This window comes from Xenopus tropicalis, chromosome 10, assembly GCF_000004195.4.
Source record: "Xenopus tropicalis strain Nigerian chromosome 10, UCB_Xtro_10.0, whole genome shotgun sequence".
Lineage (NCBI taxonomy): Eukaryota > Metazoa > Chordata > Amphibia > Anura > Pipidae > Xenopus > Xenopus tropicalis.
The window spans coordinates 34461394-34480409 of record NC_030686.2 but is presented as its reverse complement, the minus strand read 5'-3'; the positions used below and the strand labels follow the sequence as shown (position 1 = coordinate 34480409).

Here is a 19016-nt window from a genome sequence, read left to right as displayed (position 1 = left end):
AAAGTTGCGACGGCAACGAAAAAATTGCAAAAAAGTCGCAAAATGTTCGTTTCCAATCCGATTTTTTCTCATTCGGGATTCGGATTCGTGGATTAGTAAATCAGCCCCTAATTCAACAACAAAGTGTCATTTGGATTTCATTCCAGTGGTAAATTTCAGTTCAAATCAGAGAAGTCAAAGCAAAGTATGGCTTGATTCATGTTACATAGAAAATCAGGGTTTAGACAAAGCATTCGCGTGATTCGTCCATATATTGTGGCAACGTAAGGTAACTTTACCTTAAATGGGTAACTATCATGTTTGCTGCACTTTATTTACCCCAGTTTCAAAATACATTTTTGTTAATTTATATGTTTCTTCCATTTTATTTTAGGCTAAGGTTGCCGAAACATTCATATTAATAGTCTATCTTGAAGGGTTTTTGACTGTTTGGCGAATAACTATATGGTGAATAACAGTTACTTGGGAAAGAAATACTAATATAGAATTATTGTTACTAATCTTCATGAACTGATAAAGGTTTACCTGTTCCCAGACACCCCAAGGTAGGACCACTTAGGACCTGCTCACTTTGAGGACCAGCCACATCAAAAGAAGCTGAGATATGGACAATTTAAAGATGCTGAATTACAATAATAGGTTGGTATTAGCACTTAAGTTGCCAGGACATGATAGTTTCCCTATAAGGAATCAGTTGCAGAAATGCAAACCTTTCTCCAAAAAGGCAGAGGTCTTTGTGGAGTAGATTCCTTCTCTGCTTTTGCACTGCCGCTTGGGATCTCTGGTTCAACAATAGGGGCAGTGGGCTTAGTTTCCAAGGTGAGCGGCTGCTGAGGAGCAGCATTCTGTGAGTTTACTGTTACAGCTACTGCAGGCTGTACTGCCTCAACCTGGAACAGATTATAATCATTCTCAGAAATCCATCGTTAACATAGTAAAAGGCATTATTGCCAAGAGATTAGTCACAACATTGCAAGCTACAACACTATATTTATTCTGCAGAAAGATTTACCATACCTGAGTAAACAACCCTAGAAGCTCCCTTTGTTTGTTCAAGATAGCAGCTGCCATTTTAGCTTAGTCTAAGTAGCCTCTATGCTGCAGCTTTGGCTGCTGGTAGCTCAGACTACACAGCACAGGAGAAAGGAGGAGAAGGGAGGGGGAGAGAGGAGCAAACTGAGCCAACTGGTGCCATGTCCGGATGCATTTTTCTGAGAGCAGAAGTCTGACACAGAAGAATATGTGTACACAAAAGAAGAAAAGAATTCCTGTGTTTCTTTTGACAGAGGACTCAGTGCAGCGTTTCTGTGAGTGCTTATGGCTGTATTTACATAGACCTTTCTGATAAAGCTTACTTAGTTTTAGATTAACTCTTTATTAGCCTTTCCTTCTCCTTTAAAGAAATAATATGGAAAAATTATTCATTTTCCCTTCTTTTTTCAGCAATATAATGCTTTGAAGGAATGAATCTTTAAGACGGTTCTTAAGAATAACTTACATTTTCCGGGATTTTAGTGACAGCAGGGTCTCCTTTAAAAGACTGAAGACAAAATTGATATTAATATGGTGAGATTTAGAACTGAACCATAAATTCTGCTGAGAAATGGGAGTCTAGTATAAGGTTTTATAGAGTCCAACCACTATGAAAACTAAGGTGCTGATCATGGCAGATAATCATTTGGAAACCTTGGTCATATCATTTAGGATTTCTGTGCTCTACTTTTGGTTGAAACCTGTCCATATAAAGGAGTTTACCAAAAGAAAGACTGGAAAACCTAAAGGTGTTAGTGACCCATAGCATCACATGGTTTGCTAAACGAAACCAAAACTGAAATGAACAAACTGTTTTTGAGATCTGCACCAGTACGGTAGCCCAAGGTGACCAATCAGAGATCTGCTTTTCATTATTCAACCTGCAATAGACTGACTAAAGCTATATACTAAATGGTTGCTAAAGAAATACTGTCCTTGTGTAAATCTGGCCACTTAGTCCAACTGTTTTTAGCTTCACACAGGGGGTATAATTCAGTGAGACCCTCGTTGGAGCTCTGTGGGTTAGCAGGCATTTATTACACTAAGTTCCATGAGATATGTACGGCTACAGCAAACTTCCCGTCTGGTCCCCAATGCATTTATTGCAATGCAGTTCTTAGAAAGTAGCTGGATCTACTTGAAACATATCAGATAAGAGGATATCAATGTCCCTCTGAAGGAAGAACTGGAATACCAGAATCATTAATTAGGTATATTCTTTTTTATGAATTTGCAAAAAATTGGACAAAGACCTTTTATTCCATATTGTTTTTTTGTTTTGTTTTGTTTTTTTAAATTGGCCAGCCAGTGAGGCTCATTTATCAACACTGGGCAAATTTGCCAATGGGCAGTAACCTATAGCAACCAATCAGTGATTGGCTTTTCTCAGCTAGATGCAGGTAGAACAATGAATGCAACAATTTGATTGGTTACCATAGGTTACTACCCATGGTTAAATTTGCCCAGTGTTAAGAAATGACCCCCACTGTTTTCAGTCAAGTGCTATCACTATAACAACATATCCCCTGTATCTATCTGTGTTTTACATAATCCTAACTAAAAAAACCCTAATAAATCATGCCAACCTTTCTCCAAAAAGGCTTAGGTCTTTCTGGAGGGGTTTCCTTCTCTGCCTTCCCATCAGTGCCTGAGGGCTGGCTGGGGGTCTCTGTCTGTACGTTGGGTGCAGCAGCATTAACATTGGAGATTACTATCTGCTCAGGAGCAGCATTTACTGAGTTAATTTCTACAGCCGCCACTGATTGTTCCTCCTCAACCTGGAACATATTTATCAGATATTAGTGGAAGAATTAAAGGTTACACAGTGGAACAAGTCAAGTTTAAGCAACACATTAGGAATTATTTTCAGCCCAGAGATAAGTAAGAAACTGCTGCTTGCACCTACAATATCTGTATTTGCTTCTGGAATCAATGTGCAAACCATATATTTCTTTAAGACAACTTTCTTGATTAAGCTCCTGATAGATATGTGGGTAGAACAAAGGGCTAAGGTGGGTTTTCATGGCAAAGAAGTATGGTTTGCTTGGATAATGGCTTGTTATCACTTATACCATAAGCAAGGGGTCCCCAACCTTTCTTAAGGTGCCCATACACCTTAAGATCTGCTCACTTGGCAATGTCGCCAAGCGAGCGGATCTTCTCCCGATATCCCCCACCTACGGGTGGGTGATATCGGGAGAATCCAGGCCCTAGGGCCAAACGATCTAATTATTACGGCAGGTATAGGCAAAGTCGGTCCGGGGGCCCCATCAACAAGCTGATCGAGATATGGCCGATTTCAGGCCAGATATCGGTCGGGCAGGCCCATCGGTAGTGCCCATACACGGACCGATCAGCTGCTGAATCGGTCTAAAGGACCGATATCAGCAGCTAGAATCGGCCCGTGTATGGGGACCTTTACTCGTGAGCCACAGTCAAATGTAAAAAGACTTGGAGAGCAACACAAGCACCATAAAAGTTCATGGAGGTATCAAATAAGGGCTGTGATTGGCTATCAGGGGCCTCTATGCATACTATCAGCTTACAGGGGGCTTTATTTGGTAGGAAATCTTGTTTTTATTCAACCAAAACTTGCCCCCAAGTCAGGAATTCAAAAATAACTACCTGGTTTGGGGGCACTGAGAGAAACATCCAAAGGGTTGGGAGCAACATGTTGCCCCGTAGCCACTGGTTGGGGATCCCTGCCATAAGAAGTAGTGGGGCCCCATAAGCCCCAATGTCTATACCCCTGGCTTATGGCTAATAAGGCTTATGACAACCATTATCTTGAAGTTTTGAGGTTTAACCCCTAAAAACAATAACCTTATACAGTATATCTTCCAATAGTAAAGAATGACCAAATAGTTGTCACGTCTGCCATACAGCAGAAATGGTAGAATTTATCTTAAGTGAGAACTTTTTTTAAGTGAGAAGCAAAAAGACTTACATTTTCCTCTTGCTTAGTAGTTGGAGAATCTCCTTTAAAAGACTATGAAGAAAAATAAATATAAGTATCAAGTTTGTGGTTTCTTTAAAATGTGTTCTGGTTACAAAATTGCCAGAAATTACTACTTTTTGAGCTTTTGATCAGTTGATCTTCAATTGTAAAATGAACAATTACATGCTGATCCGTCCAGTCATTTACTTGGATGCTTCCCATTGTATCAGCCATCTAAAAGTCTGTGCTGATAGATTATGTCCATTTGTAACGGACATCAGAGAGTTGCCAAAGATGCGCTGATCGATTTCTGCCATGTTTAAAGAGGGCACATAGAAAAGAACTTATTGCTTGAAGGTGCGAGAATACAAAAGCAGAGCCCAAGAAGCCCAAGAAAAGCACATTTTTTTGATATAAGAATAGGAAGAAGACCTCAGTAAGAGGCAGTAGGAAGGAAGGAAGACAAAGTTGATTCAACTTCTATGAGAAAAATGTGGCTTCAGTTTGGTAATGTGAAGAAGATCTTCTAGAGATGAATTCATGCAAGAAAAGCATGTAAGTCCCCCAGAGAATCCAAGTGAGGGAGATACGCAAGCTTGGTAGCAGGAATCATATCAGCAAAGTACAAGTCAATGTGCAATTAAGCACAGGATAAAGTTTTCATCTTTTTACTCAGCTACACTTTGTAAAGCCTTTTACTTGTTGAGCTTCTTCATCACCAATTATATTATACCGTTAGCACCAATAACTGACCTCATGGCGGATTGCTAATTGTAAGTATCCAAAACTTGGCATTCTTCATTTAAAAGAGTCACCTGCACAATGAATCATTTTAGATACCTTGAATATTAAAATGTATTTCTAGGTATTGTCCTATCAGCCTATGGTATCTCTCTGTACAGGCTATGAGCAAACTTAGGGGGCTGTTCCTGCTGAATTGTGCTTAGTACAGGGGAATCCCTATGCTGCCATAGTTTTATGGTATCTCTCTGTACAGGCTATGAGCAAACTTAGGGGGCTGTTCCTGCTGAATTGTGCTTAGTACAGGGGAATCCCTATGCTGCCATAGTTTTATGGTATCTCTCTGTACAGGCTATGAGCAAACTTAGGGGGCTGTTCCTGCTGAATTGTGCTTAGTACAGGGGAATCCCTATGCTGCCATAGTTTTATGGTATCTCTCTGTACAGGCTATGAGCAAACTTAGGGGGCTGTTCCTGCTGAATTGTGCTTAGTACAGGGGAATCCCTATGCTGCCATAGTTTTATGGTATCTCTCTGTACAGGCTATGGGCAAACTTAGGGGGCTGTTCCTGCTGAATTGTGCTTAGTAGAGGGGAATCCCTATGCTGCCATAGTTTTATGGTATCTCCCTGTACAGGCTATGAGCAAATTTAGTGGGCTGTTCCTGCTGAATTGTGCTTAGTACAGGGGAATCCCTATGCTGCCATAGTTTTATGGTATCTCTCTGTACAGGCTATGGGCAAACTTAGGGGGCTGTTCCTGCTGAATTGTGCTTAGTACAGGGGAATCCCTATGCTGCCATAGTTTTATGGTATCTCTCTGTACAGGCTATGAGCAAACTTAGGAGGTGGGGGCATACTTGTGCCTAGTACAGGGGTATATATCTATATATGTATAAACCCAGTTGTTATTTGTAATGACATTTCTTTAAACTGAACTGGGATAATACATCAATTATTCTGTTCTACAATTGTACTAAACATTTACTGGCTAAATTACTTGGCTGGAGTGCTTGTCTACACCTCTAAAATAATACAATGTGGTGGGAAATAAATTGAACTAAAGTAAATATTGGCCTGAAATAAATACTGGTGTGCAGTGAGCATCAACACCTCAGAGCGTAGAATTCACAGCAACAACGTAGATATAACTTACCTTTCTCCAAAAGGGCCGAGGTCTTGCAATGGATTCCTTGGCAGCCTTTCCTTCATCTTTGGAAGCCGGTGCTGTGATCTGCGGTTGGACATTGGGTTCAGTGGGTTTAGTGTCCTGTGTTAGTATCTGCTCAGGGGAGGGTTGCTCTGAATTTACTGTTACTGCTACAGGCTGTTCCTCCACAACCTAGAACGTATTAGTGGTTAGAGAAGGAATTAGAAGTGAATTAGGTTAAAAAAAAGTTGGTTAGCAGCACCTTGGTTTTTAACAAAAAACATCCAATTGGAGTGTCCCCATTGGATAACAATACCTTCCATGATTATTTTTTCTTCTGTACGAGACAACTCTGTTTTCAACTACTGCCCTTTGTTTTATATTAAGGGGAAGCTTGATCAAAATGTTAAAATCATTTATTTTAACATTTCCCAACACTCTTGCTAAATATTGCTCTTGAGAAATGGTGCAGACTGGTAATCAACTTGTATCATCATTATTTGTTAATCAAATATTCTTAATTTCATTTTGTCAAAACAAATGAGAAATTCTATTTGAGAATTGCACACATTTTTCATAGAGTTCAATGGAAACTTGATAATTCTGTTAACTTGTTGAGTACATGAAGAAAAGATTTTACACGCTGATGTACCCATTGTTTTGTATGGATCTCGGCTTTCCGTTTGCATATTTTGCCGCTGACAAAATGCCATTGAGAATTCTCAGGAAAAGTGGATAAATACCAAAATCTTGATTTGCACCAGAAAAGCAATTTCTTGTTGAGACAATTCATTTTTCAACCTTTTATCTGCTCCAAAATAAAGTCTAGAGTAGAATAGGAAGGGCCGGCAATTTGCTTGCACATTACAATCTTGTAATAAACAGAGGATTTACATACAGAGTTAAAGTTATTTACTCATTACAAACATTAGGCAGTTAGAAGGATTACAAGATTAACTAGTTTATATACATATCCTATAAACCAGGGATCCCCAACCTTTTATACCAGTGAGTAGTGATGGGTGAAATTGCTCAGCAGGCGTGGATTTGCAGCAAATTTCCGCATTTCGCCTTTGCTTGATTTTTTTGCAAAATGGGTGTCAATATTCACAGCAGAAGAATTCAATGCGCGACAAAAAATTGGTGCCTGGGTCAAAAAAATTTGCCATGTGCACAAAAGAAAAATGACATGCGTGAAAATTTATTAGAAACAGTGACAAACTAGTGAAACTGCGAAAATGGTGTGCGACAATTTATTAGACGAACGTGCCATTTTTTAGCCAAGTGCCATTTTCGCTGTTTCGCGATCTTTCTGGCGAAGCAGAACAGGACAGATTCTCTCATCACTTCCTGTGGGCCACATTCAAATGCAGGGTCAGACTGGGGGGAGCACGGCCCACCCACTCTACCGCCACCTGCGTGACATCCTCACCTGAACGCGCTTAAATGAAACGCATCAGGGGAGCGGTGAGAGGGATCGAGTCTGAGCCGCCAGGGCCCACCGGGTTTTTTCCCCAGTATCCCGGCAGCCAAGTCCAATCCTGTTCAAATGGAAAAAGTGTTGGGGAGCAACACAAGCATGAAAAAGGTTCCTGGGGGTGCAAATAAGAACTATACTTGGCTATTTGATATGTGGACTGGCAGCCTATAGAGGCTCTGTTTGGCTTTACACTGGGTTTATGCAATCAACACCTGCCTCCAAGCCAGGAATTCAAAAATAAGCTCTCGAGCCACTGGTTGGGGATCATTGCTATAAACTATATATTTACCTTGTTACCGCTTGATAGGTCTTCTCCCTTTTTGGACTGTAATAAAAATAAAAGAATGTCAAAATGAATGCTTTTGTGATAAGTTCAACCTCTGCTCAGTGGAAAACTGGCTTTGTAAATGTAATTAAGGCTTTGTTATTACATTAGCATAAAAAATGACAATGTGTAAAGTTAAATTAAAGTTATTTACCAGTGGGAATGCTCAGACAGATCTGAGAATATGATACATGGTCTTGCAATTTCACATTCATTTCTAGACTAAAGTCTACAGCCATAAACGTCTTTATACAAAGCCTAGCACTGCCCCACTGTGGGCATATCTAAAATCAAAAACTTCTGGCTGCTGTGGAAGGCACTTTAATTTCTACGAAGGCATCAAGTGGAATTGTTTTCAATGTATCTCTGAGTTGCTTAATAAAGCTGGAGGGGTAATGGGAAAAAGAAAATATATGATCGTTATCTACTGTATGTATTTAGTTGTCTCCCTAACTAATTTCTTTGGGGTATCTATCTATCTATCTATCTATCTATCTATCTATCTATCTATCATCTATCTATCTATCATCTATCTATCTATCTATCTATCATCTAGCTATCTATCTATCTATCTATCTATCTATCTATCATCTATCTATCTATCTATCTATCTATCTATCTATCTATCTATCTATCATCTATCTATCTATCTATCTATCTATCTATCTATCTATCATCTATCTATCTATCTATCTATCAATCATCTATCTATCTATCTATCTATCTATCTATCTATCTCTCTATTATATCTATCTATTTTTCTACTGTATTGATCTATCTCTATCTATCTATCTATCTGTATCATATTTATATATTATAGATACATATATAATTATATATGATACATAAGAACTAATTTTTTGGGGGGTATCTATCTATCATCTATCTATCTATCATCTATTTATCTACTGTATTGATCTATATCTATCTATCTGTCTGTCTGTCTGTCTATCTATCTATCTATCTATCTATCTATCTGTCTGTCTGTCTATCTATCTATTTATTATCTATCTATCTATCATCTATCTATCTATTTATCTACTGTATTGATCTGTCTCTATCTATCTCTATTTAATTATTATATGTTAAATTATATTTATCTAAATCTAAATATCTAGATGAATATTTTGGTCTGGCCATGCCCTTTGACTTTAAAGACAAAAGTCCATTTTCTGTCCCAGGAAGACCCTCTTGGTTCAGTAAGAGGTTTATTTGTTGATCAGTGAAATATACAGTTATACATATACATGTTTTTTATGAGCTGCTTAAATACTATCATTAAGATAATTACATTGTTAATTATTATGAGTTTAAGTTATTACACAACATGCACCTATGAGGATCATTCATTCAGAATTTCTAACCGTAAGACTCCACCCCCGAGGAACATACACTTTAACTGACTTTGTACTGACACTCTCTACTCATCCATCTTTTCTATTCGCATATTTTACAAGAGTCAGTAAAGGCAAAGACACTTCATACATACTATTTGCTATAGGGCCCCACTCACTTGTCCTACACTCTTTGTGTATGTCACACAGTATAACTGAACGAGAAAGGAAAAGAGCGCCAACATCTTGTATAAATCCCCTACAGTCCCTTCCCTATAATGTATTATCACACTACCAAGCCTTTAGGTACGAGTAACGCATTGTTATTTTTAGTAGTTTCATGGTTAATGTTTTCAGTGCAAGTTTTCAGTGGGTTAAAAGAACAGTATAGAAACCCAGTATCACAGATGGGGCTTTGGATGTAAATCCAGGAAGAGACACTTTATCTGAGCTCCCATCTGTTGCAAACCAGGGTTTCTAACTGAACTTATAGAATCTACAGACCTTGTGTCCAAAGAGTCTGCTTAATGTCCTAGATTTGGGGCTATCAGACTTCTTTGGGCTCTTTGCTTCTGATTCTGCTGTTTGCTGAGGAAGGCTCTTTGCTTTCTCCTTTCTGGATGATGATTTTCGTAGTCCTCCATTTTTCTTTTTTGTCACATATTAAGACACACAATGGCAACAGGTCACTTTGTGTGGATTTTGTTTCCATTCCCAAGCAAGTATTTTGTTTTGATATACTGATATTGGACTCATTACCCAAAAACCAATTTTTTGGATAACAAGTTACCCAAATTTACTTTTCCCTTGCCCCACATCCCTCCAAAGGGAATTAACCCTTTCTCAAGGTTGTCCTGACTTGAACTGCTAATACAGAGAAACATCTCATAGGCTGTTACATGACAGCAAACAATGAAGTCACACAGGGATTGTGTAAATTGTGGGCGATCAAAGAGCCACCAAACATTGCCATTTATGTATCATAGCTATGTGAATGTTCTGTATTTGAGTTTCAAGCCAGAAAAAAGTCTGAAGTTGAATAAAAAGTTAATTGAAGAAACAAACAAGTGTTTTTTCCCCATACATAGTCCTATGATGCTCCCTTTACACCTCCTCATTTGGGGGTCACACACATTCCTGGTATCAATGCAGAAAGATACAATCTCTGCAACATAAACCTTGCTCTCCCTGAACAATATTTCTTAGTTTCTATTATCTCTTTCTTAAAAATCCAGATCCTATTTTAGAACTAGAACAGCATAATATAAATATTTTTGACAATGGTTGGACAAGGTGACCATAATTCAAACACCACCACTGGGACCTTTGAGAAGACAGAAGTGTGGCAAAGGAATAACTATACATATATATTATATTTCTTACAGTTTCTTATTGGGAAGTTGTCCTTTCACTCACTGGAGGGTTATCTCTTGCTAGACCTTACTATCATTCTCAGGCTCTCACTTTTCACAGTACAGGTATCAGACCCCTTATCCGGAAACTCATTTACCAGAAAGTTCTGAATAACGGAAAGGCCATCTCCCATAGACTCCATTTTAATCAAATAATTCACATTTTTCAAAATGATTTCCTTTTTCTCTGTAATAATAAAACAGTACCTTGTACTTGATCCCAACTAAGATATAATTACCCCTTATTGGGGGCAGAACAGCCCTATTGGGTTTATTTAATGGTTAAATGATTCCCTTTTCTCTGTAATAATAAAACAGTACCTGTACTTGATCCCAACTAAGATATAATTACCCCTTATTGGGGCAGAACAGCCCTATTGGGTTTATTTAATGGTTAAATGATTCCCTTTTCTCTGTAATAATAAAACAGTACCTGTACTTGATCCCAACTAAAATATAATTACCCCTTATTGGGGCAGAACAGCCCTATTGGGTTTATTTCATGGTTAAATGATTCCCTTTTCTCTGTAATAATAAAACAGTACCTTGTACTTGATCCCAACTAAGATATAATTACCCCTTATTGGGGGCAGAACAGCCCTATTGGGTTTATTTCATGGTTAAATGATTCCCTTTTCTCTGTACTAATAAAACAGTACCTGTACTTGATCCCAACTAAGATCTAATTACCCCTTATTGGGGGCAGAACAGTCCTATTGGGTTTAATTACTGTTTAAATTATTTTTTTTTCAGCAAACTTAAGGTAGGAGATCCGAATTATGGAAAGACCCCTTATCCGGAAAACCCAAGGTCCCAAGCATTCTGGATAACTGGTCCCATACCTGTATAATAATAATTATTATTATTATATTGTCTCCAGGTCTCTGAACTAATGAAACTCTTACTCTGTCTTGTTTCAATGCTATAAAGTTGTACTACGGCAATGCAATAATGAATGTATTTATATCAGTTCTATAAACTCTCCCTACCAACTTCTGTTGCAGAGAAACAATGACTAGGAACTCCAACTGCCCAACACCCTGAGACGACCAATGAATGGAGCCTGAATCAGTGATGTCATTGGGATTGCATACATGTAAAATATTCACAAATGAAAACTTTTTGCACAAAGGAACAATTGTTTGCATTGCATATTTTTGCTAGTGATTTTTATATCACCCCCCCCCCCACTCATGTGTAAGTGAAACTGCAAAGGCTGCTCTAGAGGAATTACAGGACAAATATGTGTAAGGCAAGTATTTTCTTTTAAAGCACAATCAGATTATTGATATTATTATATTATTGATAAATGATAGCCTATAACAGACTTCTATAGGAGAACTTCCTGCATTTTCATCCCTTTTCTGGTATTATTGGGGCGACCTACAATTATGAACAGTATCCGCCCTTGGCTTTGATCTTCGCACTTTGTACTTTCCAGAAAAAGGAAGAGATTTAACCTTTTAAATGCCAGCCACAGTTTTATCTACAGCAGTGATCCCCAACCAGTGGCTCAGGAGTAACATGTTGCTCCCACACCCCTTGGATGTTGCTCCCAGTGGCCTCAAAGCAGGTGCTTATTTTTGAATTCCTGACTTGGAGTCACATTTTGGTTGCATAAAAATCAGATGTACTGCCAAACAGAGCCTTCCATAGGCTGCCAGTTCACATAGGGACTACCGAATAGCCAATCATAGCCCCTATTTGGCACCCCCAGGAACATTCTTCATGCTTGTGTTGCTCCCCAACTCTTTTTACATTTGAGCGTGGCTCACAGCTATAAAAGATTGGGGATCCCTTATCTACAGTGTTAACATGACTGCTAGTAAGCAGTGTTGGACTGGAGGGTCTGAGGCCCATGGGGCCAGCATCTCAAGGGTCCACCCTTGTCACTAACCCCCCCCCCCCCACACACACACCCCACTGGATATCTCCTGTCTACCTCTGGCCCTATTGCAATCGCAGCAAAATGATTACAGGGGCCCTTAGATCCCAGGCAGGCAGCAGTCCTGGCTTGTCGGGGCCCACCTAGATTTCACCCTGTGCCCTAGGCTGACCAGGTATGTATCTTGAGGTACAGTTGGAGGGGGGAGTTATATGAAATCAGGAGGAGGGCCTGAGTGGTGCAGGGGGTGGTATGACCTCCCCTGATGTGTTTCACATACGCATCCAGGGAAAGACGTGGGACAGGGGCCCCTGCAGGGGGGGAAAAGGGTTTAGGGGTGTGTGGCGGGGGCCCCTGCGGGGGATGCAGCCGGAGGAAGGCCCTGCACCCCCCAGTCCGACCCTGGGTATGTGGACCAAGTGGTACGGGGTGGTGGTCTAGTGTTAACTGAGTGACATGGGGTAAGTAAAAGGTAGACATTTTAGTCAGGTCATGTAGTATTGGCTTGGCCTGTAATAAATACGCGTGCAACTTTCCCGCGCAATTATGCTGGTATTGTTGGAAAAAACATTGCATGTTGTGATGATTAAATTTTTTTGCCAGGCATGGATTTGCAGCAAAATTCCGCATTTTGCCATTGGCAATTTTTTTGCGCATCAAAAAAGTCGCGTTTCACAAATTTTTCCGCTGTTTCTTTAGTTCTGCTAATTTTTCAGCAAAGCAAAATGGGACAGATTCCCTCATCACTAATTGCATTCTGTGTAAAAAAACATGCTGATTTACATCCGAAATGACACTTGCGTTCATAATGACCATTCTAGCCTTAATTCCAGTTTGCAAAAAGTATACTATTCACAGGCATCTAAGCAATAATTGTACATGAATAAGAATGTACCTACATGGCATTGCATGCTGGGAAAAACTAATTTCACCACCTTCTTATTTTTTGGTTGTCCTCGGACAAGTTACATGAAAAAGTAGATAGAACTTACAGTAGATAACATTCTGCCAGGGGTTAGACCCTACGGTTTTTTTCAGCACTGCCACTTTAAACCTCATTTATTATTGTGAATACTTGACCAGTCCTACGAAGTGAAGAATGTACTGCATAATAACCTCAGTGTAAGATGGAAAATGGATCAGATATCACCATTTTGTACCCCATCAACTAACGGGGCGCCCCAAGAGGGAAAGAGTTAAGGACGGAGCCCTTGATGCTTCTAATATCAAATATTTACACACTCGTAAGGAGCTGTTTGGGCTGAAATTAAAGGTCTCACAAAGCCGTTGTCACATACAGTACTTATGATTGTCTTTGTTCGAAGGAAAGGCGTTGGCCTCTGCAAACAAAGCTTGTTTATAACACATGCCCTGCTTTATAGAAACAGACCAGGCACTTAAGCAAATATATATGATACACATTTATATGTTATAACATTTATCCTTATGTATGTTGCACAGTGATGTTACTTAGTTTCATTGCTAATTTAAACAGGAGCATTTTTAATATAATGTACCCCATGGTTTATAATTGTACAGTAGGAGAATTCACTCCTGAGTTTCAGGTCCTGAATAAAAGCACAGGATCTGAGGCTTTGTATCCATATGGTCACAGAACCTTATATACCATATAATTTACAGTAGGGGGTACATTATCCCTTATAATACATGAGTGATACTCAGAGTTCCCTGTATAACTCAGCCTGCAGCCTTGTGCCTTTATATGGGCACAGAACCCCTCAGTGACTTCTAATATCCTTATCATTTACAGTAGGGGGTACATTATCCCTTATAATACATGAGTGATACCCAGAGTTCCCTGTATAACCCAGCCTACAGCCTTGTGCCTTTATATGGGCACAGAACCCCTCAGTGACTTCTAATATCCTTATCATTTACAGTAGGGGGTACATTATCCCTTATAATACATGAGTGATACTCAGAGTTCCCTGTATAACTCAGCCTGCAGCCTTGTGCCTTTATATGGTCACAGAACCCCTCAGTGACTTCTAATATCCTTATCATTTACAGTAGGGGGTGCATTATCCCTTATAAAACATGAGTGATACTCAGAGTTCCCTGTATAACTCAGCCTGCAGCCTTGTGCCTTTATATGGGCACAGAACCCCTCAGTGACTTCTAATATCCTTATCATTTACAGTAGGGGGTACATTATCCCTTATAATACATGAGTGATACTCAGAGTTCCCTGTATAACTCAGCCTGCAGCCTTGTGCCTTTATATGGGCACAGAACCCCTCAGTGACTTCTAATATCCTTATCATTTACAGTAGGGGGTACATTATCCCTTATAATACATGAGTGATACTCAGAGTTCCCTGTATAACTCAGCCTGCAGCCTTGATGATGGGAGTTGTAGTTCAAAGTATGATTTTGCAAATTTGCAATTATTTTCTATTTTCTATTCATAGTCATATTGGCACCTCTCTGGCTCTCTGCTTGTGCTGTGGCTTCTGCAGAAACCCCAAAGCAAATAGAATTTTTGGGCTAGGCCTGCTTGCTCAGGCTCATGGGAAGGCAAACAGGGATCCGCCTGCAGGATATGCAGATCAAGGCACTTCTGTAATAAAAGAAAATTCACCACCCTTCTAATATTACTCCCTGGCTGAACCTTTATTGCCTGCGCTTGTAAAACAGAGGTAATTATACACACATAGAATATTGGACACATGAAGAGGAACAGTGAAATAAATATATATCCTACTCCCATATGATGTAGTATTGCTAAGCCTTCACAAGTGTATATACCTAGGCAGATTCATTAGCTAAACAGAAAATATTTGAACTTTCTACTATACATTGATTACACATTTTAAATTATTATATATAAATGTAATTGCTCCTGCAGTATCTCTATGTTCTTTGCTGTTCCCTGTACTGCTGGTCCTGACTGTGTGCGCCATTGGAAGTAGTCAGCTTATCTCCAGCCAAGGCTCCAGTTCCCACAATGCCTCTATGATTTTTCTTCTTCACGGGTCTCATAATGACAGAGCATGCAAGGCATTGTGGGAACTGGAGCCTTGTCTGCTATAAAAATATACTATAAAATACAGTTCTTGGGCAATTGCTTGTTTCCTTCAACATTTTGTTGTTTCCTTCAACATTTAAAAACAGTAGGAATATTATGTCATATTATAAAAGCCACCTGGTTGTATCAGCCCTAGTAGGTCCTGTCATTTCTAGCCCAGAAAGTCACAGGGGGCTACAAAGCTCCTATTTTCATAGCATTCTATAAGATTATAAGGTTCATTCATTTTTAGAAGACAACCTCATTCCTACCAATCAGACATTTGCCCGATTATGAAGCTTTTAGTTTCATTTACTTTTCATTCTATGTCATAAAAATTGTGGTTGTTAAGGACGGTAATGGTAGTAACCAGCTAGCTGTTGAAAACCCAAACCGAAGAGCCACAAAATAAGAACTTCATTCAAAAACGAACCTGGTATAAGAAATGAATAATAGTGCAGATTGTCTTGCAATGACACCACAAAGACGTTAACTGAGAAGTGAATGTTCCCCTTTAAACCACTAGTCCACACAATGTACTACTGCTACTATAGAGGCCATTGATACCAGAGCAGGGACCTCTGTCCCCACACAGAGAGGGATTTACTAATCAGTCACAGTCTATTTAGCCCAAACTGCCCTGTGAGTAGGAAGCAGATTTAGGAATTCCAGCCATAGTTTACATATCTATGAATTATATATGATGGCCTTGAGGGAAAGAATTATCCCCCTTATTCCTTAAATCACTTTGTTCAATGTACTTTGTACATGGCAATGAAGAATTGTTGTTGTTATTATTATATTTTATTATATATATATATATATTAAGTTCTAAACTGATACATAGTTGTACATCTACCCATTACTGAACTAGCCTTGTCTCATCTGTCTCATCTGTTCTTAATATGTGAAACGTTGGTTCTTAAACCTACCTACTAGCAGTATTGGACTGGCCCACGGACTACTTGGAAAACTGTTGGGCCCTCGTGCTCACCCAAAAATTTGGTATTTTATTCATATACCATCAGGGTTGGACTTGGCCGTCAGACCTGACGCGTTTCACCCCCCAGTCTGTGTATACCATGGTCTTTTTCATTTCTATTCAACAAACAAAACTGATATAGGGATGATCATATATAAAGAGAAAACTCTCTTTACAGAAGAGAGTGATAAGATAAGGAAAATTGATTTGTATTGTGTGCCATGGTTTAAGGTGTTCTGGTAGGCTCCTGGCACTGCAGTCTGACATTGTTTCTTAGCCAAACAATATTGTTGGCTTGGTTAACTATTTTCAAGCAAACTGAACATACACCAAAGATATTGGGCACCCAAATCTAATGGTTCTGAGCAATTACCATCTGTCCCAATCAGAGTTTATTGCTCAGACCAAAATAAAATATGTGTGGAAGGTGATCAGTGGGCAAACAGTAGGCTTATATAGGCATCCCCATATGTGTGTCCAGATTATATCTAAAGGTTCTCAGTAGCTGGGGGGAGGAAATAACCTGCTGCACTGTCACTACTTCCTGAGCAATGTCAACAATGGAGCTGCAAGTGCACAGAGAATATTTTTTCTGTTTTTTTTTAATCTGTTAAAACCCAACCAATCATGTTGTGCTATCAAATTCAAGATCTGGGAATGTCCCATCATTCTATTCCTTGTAGACCATGCACTTCTACCTTATATACCAACACCATACAGCTTGCAATCTTTAAGGGCGAAGACACACAGAGCTACTGAGTAGCAGCTACTTGTCACAGCCAGAAAATACCCTGCCATAGACAATACTGAGAATTGCCTCTGCTAAAACACACGTAGAGACAGTTATCAGTAAATGATTAATATTGTCTGTTTTAGTAGCCCCGACAAGTAGCTGCTACTAGTAGCTCCGTGTGTCTTCGCCCCTTCAAGATTGTAAGCTGTATGGTGTTGGTATTAACCCTTCCTACAAATCTATTTCAGATCTATGCAATAATAAAGTTAAAAACATCCATCTTTGATATACAAGATACATTATGGGCAGTTTTATTTCACATTTTATGCCATTACTAGGCACAGGCTAAAACTACTATTTTTATTGCATTTTCTGTGGGGGGGAATTTTTGTTTCAAAATACTATCTATCTAGTAACAAACAGGTTCCTACCTTATCGTCGGAATCTTTTTTTGACTCTTCCTCAGATTTCAGTACAGACTTGTTAGGAGAAACCTTTAGAAAACCCCCAAAAATATGAATGATGTAGAAAGCCACATTTGTTGCAAATATTCCATTTGTTATGAAATAATATAAAGTATAAATAAAATACATAGTAAAATATAATGTATAACTAAAACCTATACATTATAAAATATAGATTATAAATAAAATATATAATCAGTTATAAAGAAGTATACATACAATATATAATCAGTTATAAAGAAGTATACATACAATATATAATCAGTTATAAAGAAGTATACATACAATATATAATCAGTTATAAGAAGTATACATAATATATATCATAAATTAAAAAAAATAAATAAAACATATAATATACAGGTATAGGATCTGTTATCTGGAAACCCGTTATCCAGAAAGCTCCTAATTACAGAAATCCTGTCTCCCATAGACTCCATTTTAATCAAATAATTCAAATTTTTGAAACGGATTCGCTTTTTCTCTGTAATAATAAAACAGCGCCTTATATTTGATCCCAACTAAGATATAAATAATCCTTATTGGATGCAAAACAATCCTATTGGGTTTAATTCAAGTTTTATTGATTATTTGGTAGACTTAAGGTATGGAGATCCAAATTACAGAAAGATCCCTTATCTGGAATACCCAGAGCATTCTGGATAAAGGGTCCCATACCTGTAATATTTTTATTCAAAGATTCCTGTGGTAAACTGTGTGATCAAGTTGTTTAGTGGAACTTGATCATTTCTATGACTTTCTAGCTATGATAGGGTTATACATAATGATCTTATTTAACATTTATTGCCTAAAAAAATAAATTTCATCATCGATGAGTGCACCCAAACTTCTTTGCAGTGTTTTGAAAGTAATAAAATCCATTATTTGAACCTGAATGCCTAGTCTGAGAAAAAAAAATGTGGAGCCTCCACTTGTTTTATTGCCCTTACATAATAAATATGGTGCAGAATTTGTATATTTCTTAACGAAAAACCCCAGTTCAGTTTAACCTGTACATGACAGAAATGAGTTTGATCTTCTATTATACGTCTATCAGTAACTAAATACCCATTCCTATGTCCCTAATCATCAGCACTAAACTCAGAATGTCTTTTGTAAGCGAAGATGCTTCTCACAAAGCCTCCGCCGAAGTTTTAGAAAACGATAAAGCTGTATCGTAAAGTATAAACATCAGCTCAGAATTAGATCCGGCTTCTTTCCTTAAGCTAACAATGAGAAGGAAATGTGCATAGCAAGATGGTCTATAAATCTTACCAAGGTTTTAAAGAAGCTCATGACTGGATGGACCTCTGGTGGTGATGGTGGTGGGGCTGGGAGACTTGCTTCTAAAGTGGTCGGACTGTTGTTGTTCCCCTGGTTTGGTGCAAGCTCAGAGCTGAACTCCTTAACAGCCTCCTGGTTGAAGTCATCTATGTTCTGCAAGGCAAAGAGCAGTGAGCAGCCAGATACTGTTTATTTAGCTTCACAGCCGTCCAAGAATACTACTTCTGATT

The 19016-nt window shown here is 38.7% G+C and overlaps 1 protein-coding gene across 1 annotated transcript in view; it reads right to left on the bottom strand.

Annotated features, from left to right (window-relative positions):
- bcas1 (breast carcinoma amplified sequence 1) overlaps positions 1 to 19016 on the bottom strand; it is a 55610-nt gene that overhangs the window by 13382 nt on the left and 23212 nt on the right. The window contains exons 5-13 of the mRNA XM_031894600.1: positions 18778 to 18939; positions 17470 to 17532; positions 9503 to 9646; positions 7629 to 7664; positions 5866 to 6051; positions 3980 to 4021; positions 2619 to 2810; positions 1499 to 1540; positions 711 to 890 (exon numbers count right to left, since the gene is read on the bottom strand). Coding sequence (XP_031750460.1) covers positions 711 to 890; positions 1499 to 1540; positions 2619 to 2810; positions 3980 to 4021; positions 5866 to 6051; positions 7629 to 7664; positions 9503 to 9646; positions 17470 to 17532; positions 18778 to 18939 — 1047 coding nt within the window. The remainder of the gene's footprint in view (positions 1 to 710; positions 891 to 1498; positions 1541 to 2618; positions 2811 to 3979; positions 4022 to 5865; positions 6052 to 7628; positions 7665 to 9502; positions 9647 to 17469; positions 17533 to 18777; positions 18940 to 19016) is intronic.